General features: G+C 41.9%; 1 protein-coding gene across 1 annotated transcript in view; it reads left to right on the forward strand.

Moving 5' to 3' along the window:
• USH2A (usherin) overlaps positions 1 to 16,643 on the forward strand; it is an 824,795-nt gene that overhangs the window by 643,883 nt on the left and 164,269 nt on the right. The window contains exons 59-60 of the mRNA XM_069726496.1: positions 9,713 to 9,720; positions 15,570 to 15,793. Coding sequence (XP_069582597.1) covers positions 9,713 to 9,720; positions 15,570 to 15,793 — 232 coding nt within the window. The remainder of the gene's footprint in view (positions 1 to 9,712; positions 9,721 to 15,569; positions 15,794 to 16,643) is intronic.

The following is a 16,643-nucleotide window of genomic DNA, read 5'->3' on the forward strand; positions in this document are numbered from 1 at the left end:
GAAAGAATTAGAAAGAACTAGAAAGAACGAACGAACGAACGAGAACAGAAGTTGTGAGGACTATTCCGAATGCTCAGCAGGGTAGCACTACAACACACAGGCGCTAGTGGTAGGCAACGATTTCCACCTGCAAAGGGAACTCTGGATGTGCCCATCGGACCGTCCGGTCTCAGAAAGCCCTGTTAACCATGCTCTGGATTGCGGATCCTGAAGTCTTCAGTAAAGAGGTAAAGAGACTGCAACCTTGTGTCCTTGTTATTGTCTGCACCTCACACCATCGCCATCCACCTTACTGGGAAGCTCTGGGGACACACTTCACCTGTGGGAAGGTATACCATCCAGCTGCCATTCCATCACCCCAGCGGACCCCACAGCAGCATCGGTCACCCTGACCGAACACCACAGGTGGCGTCACGAAACCTTGACAGACTCCTATCACCTTTTATTGGACGCCCCTTAGCAGGGTCACGGACCGGGTACAGCCACCGTGACAACCCCAGAACTGAGACAGATTGGACCGGTACCGAGTGACCTGTGGCCCTGTGTCTGGGGGCGATCCACCAGCATAACATTAAAGTTATAAGGCAGCATTAACAGTAGGAGATACGATAAAAAAGATCACTAAAAACTGTTCTGAAAAAAACGCAACAACATTAAAGTGTGCTTTACAGGAGTTGATACAATAAAAATGGCTTACCGAAGAGTGACCATCAGGCGCTGAAATGGAGAATCGGCAATACGTATCACTCCTTCGGATGAGATGTCCAATTCGGTCCACCAGTAGATCGAAGTTCTCCGCTTTCATCTGCGCATATGAGAAAAATTTCTCAGGGTCTCCTCGTAGCTCCATGTACAGTGTAGAAAACACCCCACGAGTCATTCTCTGTGCAGTGATGGGGTGGATCCACAAACGCCATCGGCGCAGACGCATTTTCTCTCTCGCTCCTTCTCCAGAACAATTGTTTTCAAGCGATTCGCCTCCACAGTGAAATCCACGTTGATCTTCATAATATTCGCAATAGCGACATCCATCTTGCTCTCAAAACACTTGCTCCTCTACAACCTGTCACAGATGGGCTGTAGGAACACTGTATATATAGTTTTCAGGGGGCCAATCACATTTGGGAGCCTCCCAGGGGCGTTTTTAAACACTGGATCCGTCAAAAACCGGATGAAAAAACGGAAGAAACGGATGCAAACCGGATGGAGCGGATCCGGTTTACTGCTGGATCCGGTATCAGATCCGGCGGTAAACCGGATCCGTTCCATCCGGTTTTCATAAATTACGCCGGATCCGGCTCTGCGGCGCGACGCCGGAATCGGCATGGTGCGAAAAACCTGATGTGTGAAAGTAGCCTAAGGCTACTTTCACACATCAGGTTTTCAGGGTCAGGCTAAATCCGGCGAATGTTGGAAAAACTGAATCCGGCGCAGATTGTGATAAACTGATGCGACGGATCCGTTTTTTTGACGAATCCGGCTAGCATATCTAGATTATAGGATAAAAAAAATTTGGAGCAAAAACCGGATCAGGCCGCCGGATCCTCCTTTTTCTGGATCCGGCACCTTCCGGCTCCCATAGGCTTCCATTCTAGCAAACAGCCGGAAGCGTCGAGGCTTTTTCGCCGGTAACAAAAAACGTTGCTATGAACCTTTTTTTCCAGAAATTGGAAGTGGCAGATCTGCCGGATCCGGCGAAAACCGGGCGAAACGCAATGTCATCCAGTGCAATCCGGCACTAATGCAAGTCTATGGGAAAAAACACCTGATACGGCGGCAACATTCGCCTGATCCGTTTTTTTGAAAATTAGCCGGATTTAGCCTGACGGCGAAAACCTGATGTGTGAAAGTAGCCTAACAAGATCTGTGGTCGGTTCTCCAAGATGTTTGGAACATTCTCCCTGCCGAGTTTCTTCAAAATTGTGTCCAAGTAACTGAGGAGAAACAGAGAACAGAGGACAGTCACCAAATATTGACGGGATTTCGATTTCTATTTTGTTCATTCACTTTGCATTTTGTTAATTGATAAAACAAAATTATTAACACTTCTATTTTTGAAAACTTCTTATTTCATTATTTTTTCAACACCTTCCTAAAACTTTTACACAGTACTTTAAATCCCAAACTTAGGGCTCTGTCTTGCATTGTCCATGGCACTGGGGTGAACTATTGGTCATAGCGTAGATAACGAAGCTCTATTTTCAGGACAGCACATTCCCTGCATCCGACATGACTTATTTTATTGGACAAGACAGAATCATTGGAATTTCACTGCATCTATTAATTTTTTACAGCCCTAAATTCATTGCTGGTGTTTATTTCCCTAATTCATTGTATTAAAAACCCTTAATGGGTTTGTAAAGAGACGAGATCCAAAAACTGCTGTTAAATGCTAAAACAAATGACAGTCTACGTACTGCAACATTAACAAAAGCGCTTTATTATTGGGTGTATCCGATACAAATGGGCTGAGAAACATAAGCATCTAGAGCTGCTGTGCAGGGTGGACCTAGGTGATATATGTGAGCTTCTAGGGATGTAGTAGAGCTGAATTTGCTTTTTGGCTAATCAATAAATAATATTGTTGGGGTAACTGCAGTCCTGCAAATTTCATGAGAGATAACATGTCTACCATGTTACAGATCTGCACAACATTGAATTGATATGAACCATAAGGGTGCATGAGGATTAGGATTTTTGTTTTTACAATTTTGATGCGAAAAGTGAAGATTTAGTATGGCTGAAAAAAAAAATTAGTTTTTACAAGAAACAAGCCTATTTTTTGCTTCACACCTATTACAGTATAAAGAAGTCTTTCCACCGTTCACAGCTGTCATAGTAAAGAAACCTTTCCACCAGTCACAGCTGTCATAATAAAGAAGCCTTTCCACCGTTACCAGCTGTCATAGTAAAGAAGCCTTTCCACCGTTACCAGCTGTCATAGTAAAGAAGCCTTTCCACCGTTCACAGCTGTCATTGTAAAGAAGCCTTTCTACCGTTCACAGCTGTCATAGTAAAGATGCCTTTCCACCGTTCACAGCTGTCATAGTAAAGAAGCCTTTCCACCATTCACAGCTGTCATAGTAAAGAAGCCTTTCTACCGTTCACAGCTGTCATAGTAAAGAAGCCTTTCCACCGTTCACAGCTGTCATAGTAAAGAAGCCTTTCCACTGTTCACAGCTGTCATTGTAAAGAAGCCTTTCCACCATTCACAGCTGTCATAGTAAAGAAGCCTTTCCACCGTTCACAGCTGTCATAGTAAAGAAGCCTTTCCACCATTCACAGCTGTCATAGTAAAGAAGCCTTTCCAATGTTCACAGCTGTCATAGTAAAGAAGCCTTTCCACCGTTCACAGCTGTCATAGTAAAGAAGCCTTTCCACCATTCACAGCTGTCATAGTAAAGAAGCCTTTCCACCATTCACAGCTGTCATAGTAAAGATGCCTTTTCACCATTCACAGCGTCATAGTAAAGAAGCCTTTCCACCGTTCACAGCTGTCATTGTAAAGAAGCCTTTCTACCGTTCACAGCTGTCATAGTAAAGATGCCTTTTCACTGTTCACAGCTGTCATAGTAAAGAAGCCTTTCCACCGTTCACAGCAGTCATTGTAAAGAAGCCTTTCCACCATTCACAGCTGTCATAGTAAAGAAGCCTTTTCACCTCTTTACAGTTTTTACAGTAAAGACTTTCAATTTCTTCACAGCTCCTACAGTATAAAAACCTTTCCATCACATTCCAAACATTACAATAAACAAACCAATCTATCGCTTAATAGCTTTACAGTAAAGAATCCCTTCCATTGTTTTACAGATCTTACAATATAGAATCTTTTCTTCTGTTTCACAGCTCTTACCGTAAAGAAGTCTTTCCACCACTTCATGGCTCTTACAAAAAAAATAGAAGCTTTTACACAGCTTTACAGCTCTTACAGAAAAAAAAGTCTTCCACTACTTCACAGTTCTTACAATAGATTTGCTTACAGTGTTTGTATGTTGGATTAATTCCTGAATTTCCACACTGGTTTGAGCTTGTTCTGCCTAACCAACTCTGCCAAGATTACCGTCTGGATTCTGACCAGGCTTTCTTTGACGTAATTGATTTTGACCCATTTCTGTCCCCATTTTTAATTCTCTGGTTCTGACTTTGGGTAGTTTGTTTTTCCTCAGTTTGGTAAGAACAACTTTTCAGATGACACACTGTGGGCGGAGTGCACAGTGAGAATTCTCCGATTAAGGTGCCAGGAGCAGGGCGTCATGTGACCGCAAGTATGAAATTTACATACTTCCGGCCACATTCCAACTAGACTGCATCTGACCACTCTCAGTACATTTGCATTGAACGTCTAGTGAGCATGTAACCTCATGTATACAGATGCATACTTGCAGTCAAGGGCCCGCCAAACCCAGATACGGCATCGGAGAATCCTTACAGTGCGCACGTTGTGAGGATTTCACAAGTTAGCAGTCACATTAGGGTTTTTTTGGAACATTTTTTACTACAGGCTTCTCTGGGAACTCAAATCCAAATAAAGTCTTAAATTGCCATGAAACGCAAAAAGACTTTTACACAATGCACTATGATATAAAACCAATAATGTTTATTAATAATTCACACAAAAAATAACAACAGTAATAAACCAGAGAAAACCTCCAAGGTAACGGAGCGGATTATTCACATAACATCAGATTTAACACACATGAACAATCAGTAGCATAATGCCCAGACAAAAGGCCTGCCTATACCAAATGAACTACACACAGTCCAGCGGTATAACCGTCATGCAAACGGCTCAGTAGGGACAGGTGATACAATTAATGGGGCTCTGTTAATCTATCACTGCCATATGGCATGTATATACTTACACCCACCACCTTAAGAATACCTATCACAGTTTATTGCAGGTCAAGGAAATATACAATAGGGCTAGCTATTGATAAACTTACATGGTGTATGATGTCCGTGTCTCCATTCCTTTACCCCGACGCGCGTTTCGTAACACTTCCTCAGGGGGCGTCTCTGGGAAGCCTGAAAAAGAGCATGTAAAAAAACACAGTTTCATTTTTAACTGCAGAATCACAGTGTTTACGCACTAGAAACACATTCGTAAAAGCGCTGCTTCAAAACTACATATAAAAAAAAACAAGCAAAACACAATAATGAGAGAAGATTGCTATTGTGTGTTTTGATACTGACACATGCAGAAAAAAAACGCAAAGGAAAAACCTTTAAGTGTTTTTTTGCATGTTGGAACATAGCGCTGTGTGAGCAGGAAGGCTATCTGCTGTCTCCAGATAGTCCTTCCAACATAAGCCTGCAGCTGTTGTATACTGCGATAGGTGCCCATGCAGAAAGATGGGATCCCTGTGTAAGGGCTCGTGCGCCCAACCTGTTTTCTCAAATGATTGCTTTCTGTGATTTTCACAGATACCTGTCGTACCTCTGATGCTTTATGGAGCTGTGCACATGTCAGATTTTTTTACCTTGGACCATGTAGTCCGCGGTAAAAATTGGAGACGTTTAATTTCCAAGGGTCGGTTTAAAATCAATAATGCAAGTCTATGGGTCCATCAAAAAAATCAGACGGCGCTAATATAACATCTTGAGCGTGGTTCAATTTCCATGGGCTGACAGAAAGGACAAGTTAGAGACACTTCTTTTTTTGTTTTTCTCTCCAAGTACGAGAAAAACTGATGGCACTCCGATCAAAATAATTGGTATGCTTTTCACGTATGTGGATAAATCAACCCGAAAGATAAAAAACGGGGATCCCATGCCAGAGTTGCCACCACTAAGTCTGTCTGTGTATGTCTGCTTTGGGCTGATGGATTGCTCCATTTTTCTGTTGGTTCCGTCATAGTTTTGGAATAACTATAGTATCCTCTAGGATACTAGAGGTTGAACCTTTTGAACTTTATAATCACATTTGTCCAATACCTGCACTTCTCACATCTGTGATCCCCTCATCACTGGCACAAGCCAATATGTCCAAAGTCGTGAATATTAGAGGCCGGCTTAATATTCAGTATAGCTTATCTGCGGCCTCCAAAGCTTATGGCGTTTAATTCTAAAGCTTGCCGTAAACCATTGGTTTTACAGATTTATTGAATTAGTAATTCATCAGCCAGCTGTGTTTATACATTTCTTCGCTTCTGTGATGCACATTAAATAATTGTTGGCAGGATTTCATGAAAACAGATTTTTTTTTTCCCGTTGCGATACACTTTCTCCTTGACTTTCCTGTGGAAATGTGGGCTGACAGTAAACGGCAGGATAGAATATTGTTGTGTAGATCATATAACAGAGTATTGTAGGGTGGAGATAACCTTGGTATTGGCCAAAAGGTGGCCCAAATCAAAGTGGTCATAGATGTAAAGATAAGTTGGCTCTGGTGACCATACGAAGGTTCCTGTCCATGGACATGTGGCTACATCCTTGTGCCTTGGGTCCCAAAGACTTTTTTTTGCGTCATTAGAAGTCACCATTATAATGGTACATAGCACTTGACTCTGTTATGGATTTTTGCATTCGTCCCTCGGATATTTACATAAGGTCCGAGCAAGTGGATGGCAAGATAGACAGGAAAATTGGAAAAGGGTCAAATGTTTCCACAGTAAAATTTGAAGAAGTTCTCTAGCATCCTGCCACGACTCTGTTTTTGGGTGTCCCAGGACCAGGGACTCCTTCCCTGTCCCTAACACTAGGGGCACCCTAGTTCACCCTGTTCCCTGGATTACTTCTGATGGGAAAGATGCTGGTGCCACGTACCTTGCCTTAGCTCCTGAATCTGCCCTAAGTCTGTACTGTTCCCTCACCCAGGGAAGAGGGAAGTAGTAGTGTACTGTCGAATACCAACCAGACTAACAAGGTAATATGAACAGACATAAAGGAAAATTCCAATCATACAAATATATAACACATAAATAACAGAGGTAGAGACCGGGGAGTGCAGGATAGGGTTAAACCAAAGTAGGAGAAGAAAAGGAATTGTCAAACATTCAAAATCTAGCAATAGTCGTAGATAAATCCACCAAACGCCTTCTCCAACAACAACCACCAACAACCTCCAGCCATACAGCATAAGCTTTCTCTGACAATGAGTGCTAGCCAGAACCCAGATTATATACAAGACGGGAGTGGCTAGCAGTGCACAGCTGAGAGCCGTAACACATGAAAGCTTCCAGGAGCTCTAAACTGAGCAGTTTAACCTCTGCACTGCTAAAATAAATGTACGTCATTTAATATGAAGGTGAGGTGCTTCTAATCAGTGCAGGAGTAGGAGAAATCAGACGCTACAGTCTCCTGGCTCCTCTCTGTCGCGGTAAACCCGTGACAGTGCTCTCGCTTCTACGAGGGACCTCCGGAACCTCAGTACCGGGTTTATCAGGGTGTGCTTTGTGAAAAGTCCGGATCAGCCTGGCTGCATCGACATCAGATGCTGGTACCCACATCCTCTCTTCAGGACCGTATCCCTTCCAGTGTACTAAATACTGAAGCAACTGATGAACTAAACGAGAATCAATGGTCTTGGCTATCTGAAATTCCAAATTTCCATCCACAATGACTGGAGATGGAGATAGCAGTGATGGTACAAAGGACGCAATGTATTTTTTGAGTAAAGATCGATGAAACACATTATGGATCCTAAAATTGGGCAGCAAGGCGGAATGCTATGGGATTGACGGTAGTCACAATCTTATAAGGACCGATCAAACTGGGACCCAGTTTCCAAGAGGGAACCTTCAACTTAATGTTCCTTGAGGACCAGCACACCAAGTCACTAACACACAGGCCTGGACCCACCAAACGTCTCATTTCAGCCACACTGTGATATTTTGACCCCATCTTCCTCAAATTATCAATAACCCGTTGCCACACAGGCGTAATTGATGAAAATGGTTCTTCTTCAGGTATCAGAAGAACGATTCCTATTAAATGAGCTGAACTGAGGATGAAACCCATATGGGGATCTACCAGTAGACTCATGATGATTATTTACTGCAAATTCAGCTAGAGGTAATAGGTAACCCGATCGTCATGATTCTCAGACACAAACACCTAATATACCTTAAGTCTCAAGATTCTGGTTAACTCATTCAGTTTGGCCATTAGACTGAGGGTGAAATGCTTAAGAGAACAGGTGGATCCTCAAGCGGGTGCAAAACGCCCTCCAAAATTTGGAAATAAACTGCACCCCTAGGTCAGAAACAATATCGGTAGGGATCCCATGTAATTTTACATGATGAAAATTTGAGCAAAGGTCTTGACGCTAGGTAAAGTGGGTAGCGTAATAAAATGTGACATTTCACTGAATCTGTCCACTACCACCAAAATTACAGTATTACCTGCCGACACGGGTAGATCAGTATTAAAATTGATCTTTAAATGATTTAAATATCTACTGGAAATCGCCAATGGTTGGAGAGTCCCAGACGGACGAGTATGAAAGGTTTTAGAATGCGCACAGGCACTGCAGGCGGCTACATATTCCCGAACATTCTGATGTTCCCCTGACTACAAAAACACAGTAAGAAGATCTGTAGTGGCTTTATTACCAAGATGGCCGGCCAAGACTGAATCATGATGTTCACTAACAACTCTCACATGCAGATTTACAGGCGCAAACAGTTTACCTAACATACAGGCAGCAGGGGCATCCCCCTGAGCGTTAACAACCTCTTTTTCAAGATCAGAGCATATCGACACAATAACCACCCCTTTTTGTAGTATAGGTGCAGGTTCACAATTATCTCCACCCCCAGGAAAACAATGAGATAAGGCATCCGCCTTAAGGCCCCTTCACATTAAGCGACGCTGCAGCGATACCGACAACAATCCGGATCGCTGCAGCGTCGCTGTTTGGTCGCTGGAGAGCTGTCACACAGACCGCTCTCCAGCGACCAACGATGCCGGTAACCAGGGTAAACATCGGGTAACTAAGCGCAGGGCCGCGCTTAGTAACCCGATGTTTACCCTGGTTACCATCCTAAAAGTAAAAAAAACAAACAGTACATACTTACCTACCGCTGTTTGTCCTCCAGCGCTGTGCTCTGCACTCCTCCTGTACTGTCTGTGTGAGCAGAGCGGTGACGTCACCGCTCTGCTTTCCGGCTGACCGACGCTCACAGCCAGTACAGGAGGAGTGCAGAGCACAGCGCTGGAGGACAGACAGCGTTAGGTAAGTATGTACTGTTTGTTTTTTTTACGACTAAATAAAGTTCTGGACTTTCTTCAGCGACCAACAATCTCCCAGCAGGGGCCTGATCGTTGGTCGCTGTCACACATAACTATTTTATTAACGATATCGTTGCTACATCACAAAAAGCAACGATATCGTTAACAATATCGTTATGTGTGAAGGTACCTTTAATGTTCTTGTTCCCCAGCCTATATGTAACAAAAAAGTTAAACCTGGTGAAGAACAATGCCCGTCTTGCCTGTTGAGGCGTTAGACATTTCACAGATTCTAGATATACGAGATTCTTATGATCCGTGATTATCATAACTGGATAAACTGCTTCCTCCAGAAAATGGCACCACTCTTCAAAGGAACACTTGATTGCCAAGAGTTCCCTGTTACCAATGTCATAATTTTTCTCTGCAGATGACAGAAAAGTATGAACATGGATGACATGTACAACGAGATGCACCCTGTGACAGTTCCGTCCCCACCCCCAATTCAAATGCGTCAACTTCTACAATAAAAGGCTGAGAGACTTCCGGGTGTATGAGAATTGGTGCAGATGCAAAACACTCCTTCAAGGTTTCGAATGCATCTCTGGCCGTACTGGACCACTTAGAAACGTCTGTCCCTTTCCTGGTCATATCCTTCAGAGGTTTGGCTCCTACGACTTTCGCTGGGTCCATGCAAAAAATAGTGGACGATAACACATATCCTAGAAAGGGGATCTCCTCATACATACATACATTTCTCTGGTTTGACAAATAATTTATTATCGCTGAGTATCTGTAAGACCTGCCTGACATGTATCTGATGTGACTCAAAATCAGGTGAATAAATTAACATGTCCTCAAGATAGATTAATAATAAATAAATAAGCTTTACAGTTTTGCTCACATTATCATCACTGTCCCCAATGGGGCTCACAATCTAAATTCCTTATCAGTATGTCTTTGGAATGTGGGAGGAAACCAGAGAACCTGGAGGAAACCCACGCAAACATGGGGAGAACATACAAACTCCTTGCAGATGTTGTCCAAGGTGGGATTAGAACCCAGGACTCCAGCGCTGCAAGGCTTATGTGCTATTCACTGAGCCACCGTGCCAGGTGTCCAAAGATGTAATTTACAAAGTGCTGAATGAGGGCGGGAACATTCGTCAACCCAAATGGCATCACAAAGTTCTGATAGTGTGCCTCAGGCGTATTGAAAGTTGTTTTCCACTCATCCCCCTCTTTAATACAAATGAGATTATATGACACCCTGAGATCCAGTTTAGAAAACCATTTTTGCTCCTGCTATTTGAGTAAAGAGGTCAGGGATGAGAGGGAGCAGATATGGATCCCAGACCGTGATCTGATTCAGTTTGCGGAAATCTAGGCAAGGGCATAAACCCCCATATTTCTCAGCAATGGGGGATGAGGATGGTCTGACCCTCTGCCAATCTTTTCGTGATATAGTTTTTCATGGCCTGCCTCTCTGGACCAGAGATATTATATATTCTGCTCTTGCGCAGCTTGACCCCAGGGACAAGATTAACTGCACAGTCATAAAAATGATTGGGAGGAAGTTCTTGGCACTCCTGCTCCGAAAACACATCACCAAACTCAGACAGGTAATTAGGCACAGACTGGGTATTCACCCTTGCAAGCCGGGTGCCAAAGTAGTGTCCTTGATAAGACTCCACTTTTAAATTTTGCCGAATGAGACAAGGTGATTTTCTGGATTTGTTTTCTCATTTTGACTCTCATAGTTGAGGTCTACCTATGATGTCAATTACAGGCCTCTCTCATCTTTTTAAGTGGGAGAACTTGCACAATTGGTGGCTGACTAAATACTTTTTTTCCCCACTGTATATAGGGACGTTTAGGGCAGACAAGGTGACTTTAGGTCTGCCTAGGGGTCTCCTCTCCCCCCTTCCCTAGTGTTGAGCTCCCTTCCTCTCATCCCTTCATGTTGCACTTAGTCTTTCCTACACCATGCGTGACACCTATCTAGCTAAGTGACAAGCTCACTTGCAGCACTATCAGGAGCGGCTTCTCTGCACTGTGACTCTGAGAAAATAGCGCTAGCAAAACAAGAAGTCCGCTTTATATATTGCCAGGGACATGTGACTTTGGCAGCCAATCACAGAAGACCTTGTGTCATGACGTTGTGGATGGTTTCTGCTCCGCAGTGCTCCTCTAGCCTCTCCACACTCCCTCCCCTCATCAAACACGTCCCCCCAAGCATCCCCGCTAATAATACAGCACCACTATCCTAGCCAAAGTAATAACAAAAGCATTAGTGGAAATGCAATGATTTACCGAACTGTGACCAAATTTTGCCCAATTTGAGTAAAAATACTCGTAAAACCAACCACGAATCCGAATGTGCTACATTTGTGCCTGGTTGGAGATTAGCAAACATTTTCCGAACACGTTTTCTCATCTCTAATAATGATTATGCAATTATTCTAAGGCCCCTTCACACGTTTGTTTTTTATATCCGTATGCGGTACTTTTTTTTAGTACACTAGTCTCACCAGGTCAAAGAGATCTATCCAGTAAAATTTGCAGTTAATATAGTGGAATCTGGTATCTGGTGACTGATTCTTTTAAGACCCCTTTGCATGGGCATATAATTGACCAGACCAAATGGTTATTAAGGATGCCCATTCCCGATCACTGGCTTGTGTAAACATACCACCGATCAACTGAAGAAATCAGCTAAGCACAAATTAATTCACTGATGGGATAATTTATCAGAGCACTAAAATGCCTATGTACAGATGAAGTGCTGCCGACAAAATGCAAACTACATTGGGACCAAATTTTTGTTGTAACAATTGTTCGATCACGAGAAATCTTTAAGAGAGTCAATTGACCTTTTAGACCATTGATCTGCACTAGAATTGAGCAAAAAGATTCACAGCACCCTGGCCCACCGGTTAGGTCAGTAGTCCATGGCTGCCAGACATGAGCCCTTCCACCTGTCAGCACCTCTTCATGCGTGCACTGGGGATGCTGGCAAGTAGGAGGAGGTTCATAGGGTTCTGGTCTGGCAACCATGAACTACTGATGTGGCTACTGGATTGGCATACTGGAAATCTTATTGCTTAACCATAATTGGTACTCTGTAGTGCTACTGTTCTTCCACTTTCACAATGGAATCTGGTGATCAATCCTGTTAAGACTCCTTTACATGGGTTGATAATTCACCAAACTATAGTTTTTTTAAGGATGCTCCCTCCACATCATTGGCTTGTATAAACATAGCGCCAATCAATTAAAGAAACAAGCAAAACACTAATTCACCAATTAATTGGATCATTTATCTGAGTCCTAAAATCATAATTTTCATCAGTACATCTGCCTACATACCGGTGATGTGTTGCTGACATTATGCAAACTGAATGGGGACCAAATGTTTGTTCTAACAATCGTTCAATCCCGAGAGAGCTTGAAAAGAGAGTCGCTCACTTTGTTAGATCATTGATTTGTACTAGAGTAGAGAAAAAAGATTAAAAAGACCCTGGTCGAGGGTTACGTCTGTAGTCCATAGCAGTCGGACCAGAGCCCTGACATCTCCTCCTACCTGCCGACAGCTGCAACGATTGCATTGTGCTGGGTCAACTAATCAGCAGATGTACTGGAGATGTCGGTAAGTAGACAGGAGGTTCATAGAACCCTGGTCCACCAGTTACATCAGTAGTCCAAGGATGCCTCACCAGAACCCCACCACCTTCTTCTACCCACCAACATCTCTTCATGCGCGAGCTGCAACTATTAGTCTCCTAATCAGAAGATGAACTGGCATTGCCGGAAGAAAAAGGAGGTTCATAGGCCTCTGGTTCGGCAACCATGAACTACTGATGTGGCTACTAGACTAAGGTACTGCTAATCTTTTTGCTCAACCATAATTGGCCCTATATTTAGATACTCACCCACTGACAACCATACATAACACACAGCACACATACTTTTTTAGTCTTCAGGTCGGCACAGAAGATATAATTGTTGGATCCAGTAGATGCGCTAAGGATGCTGGAAAGTAGGAGGAGGTTCATAGGGCTCTGGTCCGGCAATGATGAGCTGCCGATGTGGCTACTGGACTAAGGTACTGCTAATCATTTTGCTCAACCATAATTGGTGCTCTGTAGCCCTATATTTAGATACTCACCCAATGACAACCATACATAACATACAGCATACATACTTTTTTAGTCTTCAGGTCGGCACAGAAGATATAATTGTCGGGTCCAGTAGATGCATTAGGGATCCTGGAAAGTAGGAGGAGGTTCATAGGGCTTTGGTCCGGCAACGATGACCTGCTGATGTGGCTACTGGACTAAGGTACTGCTAATCTTTTTGCTCAACCGTAATTGGTGCGCTACAGCACTACGTTTAGATACTCACTCACTGACAACCATACATAACACACAACACACAGACTTTTTTAGTCTTCAGGACGGCACAGAAGATATAATTGTCGGGTCCTGAACCTATTTTGTTTTTTGTTGTGGTTGAGCGAAAAATTCCCCTCTGATGTTACAGATCAAAAGTCAAGTGTTGGAGAACATGTGATGAATTAGGCAGGGGTCAGAGGCTACACAATGCAGCTCCGCACAATTGTCTAGCTCTGCGTTTGCAGTTCATTCATGCTGAAGTGATGCACTATGGGAATTACGATCAAACTCTGCTCCGCAACATCTGCTCTCCCTAAGTGAGTTAGTGCATGTCAGACATCTTTATGTCAGAATATTTCCGTGATGGATGCAGTCTTCAGAAAATGCTGCATAAAAATCTGGTGCGCCGTTCTGGCTATTAAGTGAAATTACTATTTAAATTAATGGCCCTGTCACAGTTTATCTTTGCAAAGAATGAACGCTGATTAGGGTATTAAGTAATTAGCAATTTATCACACTGGAACAAGGTTGATAATAATTAAAAAAAAAAAGTAATGGTTTACTAAAGAAACTAGAAAGGGAGTCATTTTGTGTTAGGCGACTGAATTCTTGGCTGAAGTTTCCGATTCTGTCACGGATAGAATTTTTCCGTAACGTCTATTGTTTTCTTCTCAAGCTGCAATGGTTCATTATGAAAATTTCAGTCTGTCTGTCAGAGGCCCTGTCCAGCTATCGGCATAGCGTTTATGAGTTTGTATGATCTGTTTCTTGAGATCTGTCATAAGTGTCATCAAATCTGAGAAGAAGAAAAATATTGTGGGCTCCGGGGGCGAAGGCGTCAGAAGTCTGTCTGTCTTATAAAATGACACTTTAGCCTAAAAATATGGATATATCAATTAAGGGGCCCTTATAGAGGACCTAGTGCCAGGTAAAGAGAGTTAAGTTCTTGTTCTTATTATTCCTGCTGCTCTGCTGAGTATTCTTGTTTTTGTTTTTTGTAAATCTGCTGCACGGTGCCAGAGATATCAGTCTTTTCACTTATTACTCGCTTTTTTGGCCTTTCCTATGAGATTGTGGCTCACAGGATCCTCTGGGGCGTGTCTTTAAGCTGATCTGCATAATTACCCTGTGAGACATGCCCCCTAGGAAAAGACCGTAAAAATTATCACTAAATAAAAAGGTCCGTATCTCAGAAATGGTATGGCAGATTTAAAAAATACAAAAAAAACTAAATACTCTAAGGTGTAGAGAGAATAAAACTAGAGGAAAAACTGGTCACTTCTTAACTAATCCTTTTTTTTAAAGGGATAGCTAAGACTCCCAATGTTATTGAGAACGGGGGACCCAAAGACCTCTATATGAATGGAGTGTTAGCCCAAATCTTCAATCGCAATGTATATAGTTTATAGAGAGGTGGTCTTGAGACTTTGAGAAGCCTCTCGTCAACATCACAGCCATGATTCATTTATCACACCTATTCTTGATCTAAATTTTGATGGCCCGTCCTATGACCCCATAACCCACCTCTAGAGCCAATTGATTGTTTATACAGCACAGCGCCATGTACTCAGTCGTGGCTATGCCTGGTACTACAACTAAGACTATTTAGCTTGAAAAGTTAGCGGAGTGCCTGTGTAGGCAATTAATTGGTGGTGCTCCAACTAGGGCTATGACCAAAAAGATCAAAGGCCATTGTGTATTCCATAAAACCGCGTTGGTTCACGCTTGCACATGACTTTGTAATACCACAGGGCTTCAACTTGTTAATTGCCATTTGCATAGTTATACAGTTGCCGAGGTTGCAATGAGAAGACGGCAGTATTGTAAATGGCGCCGAATAAGGTGGAAGGACCTAGAAGCTTCAATCTCTTATAGAGAATAGATCATATAGAAGGTTTCTAAATCCCTTGTTCGACCTCTGTCTCGCTCACTTAGAACGTTATATATATCGTTCTTATTATACGTCTAACTTTCTGACGGTTATATATGTAATTGCACTTTGTAGGAATGTCCTGCTGCGGCCAAGACTATGTGAACGTGTCAGACACGACCTGCTGTTCGGGACCTAATGGACAATTTAAAGCTCATCTAAAGTTAACTAATGGAATTCCATTAAAATGCTGTGAAACTGAGCTGATTACCGAAGACGAGCAATGCTGCAAAGGAGTTGGATATAATCCAGTGACTCATGTTTGTTCTGACAAGCCATCGACAGAAAGCTTTATCACGGTAATTAAAGAAAGCCATGTCTTCTCGATGCTCCGATAACCGGCCTATTTCTGAAAGGAGGTTTTAGAAGTTTCCATGATGTGACCAACGCATTGGGATGAAAGTTCAAAAAGTTATTTATGATGAAACGCCACAGAGTGATATAGATATATATTCTCAAGAAGGATGGATACATAGATAGATGGATAGATAGATAGATAATAGATATATAATAAATAGATAATAGATAGATAATAGATAGATGATGATAGATAGATAGATAGATAGATAGATAGATAGATAGATAGATAGATAGATAGATAATAGATATATAATAAATAGATAATAGATAGATAATAGATAGATGATGATAGATAGATAGATAGATAGATAGATAGATAGATAGATAGATAGATAGATAGATGATAGATGGATGATAGATAGATAATAGATAATAGATAATAGATGCTAGATAGATAATAAATAGATAATAGATAGATGATGATGATAGATAGATATGGGATAGATAATAGATAGATAGATAGATTATAGATAGATAGATAGATAGATAATAAATAGATAATAGATGATAGATAGATAATAGATAGATAGATAGATGATAGATAGATAGATAGATAGATGATAGATAGATGATAGATAGATAGATAGATAGATAGATAGATAGATAGATAGATAATAGATGATAGATAGATTATAGATAGATAGATAGATAATAAATAGATAATAGATAGATAATTGATAGATGATGATAGATGACAGATATAGATAATAGATAATATATATAGATGATACATAATAGATAGATAATCAGATAGATGATGATAGATAATAAATAGATAATATATAATAG

The sequence above is a fragment of the Ranitomeya imitator genome, chromosome 5 (assembly GCF_032444005.1).
Source record: "Ranitomeya imitator isolate aRanImi1 chromosome 5, aRanImi1.pri, whole genome shotgun sequence".
NCBI classification, from domain to species: domain Eukaryota; kingdom Metazoa; phylum Chordata; class Amphibia; order Anura; family Dendrobatidae; genus Ranitomeya; species Ranitomeya imitator.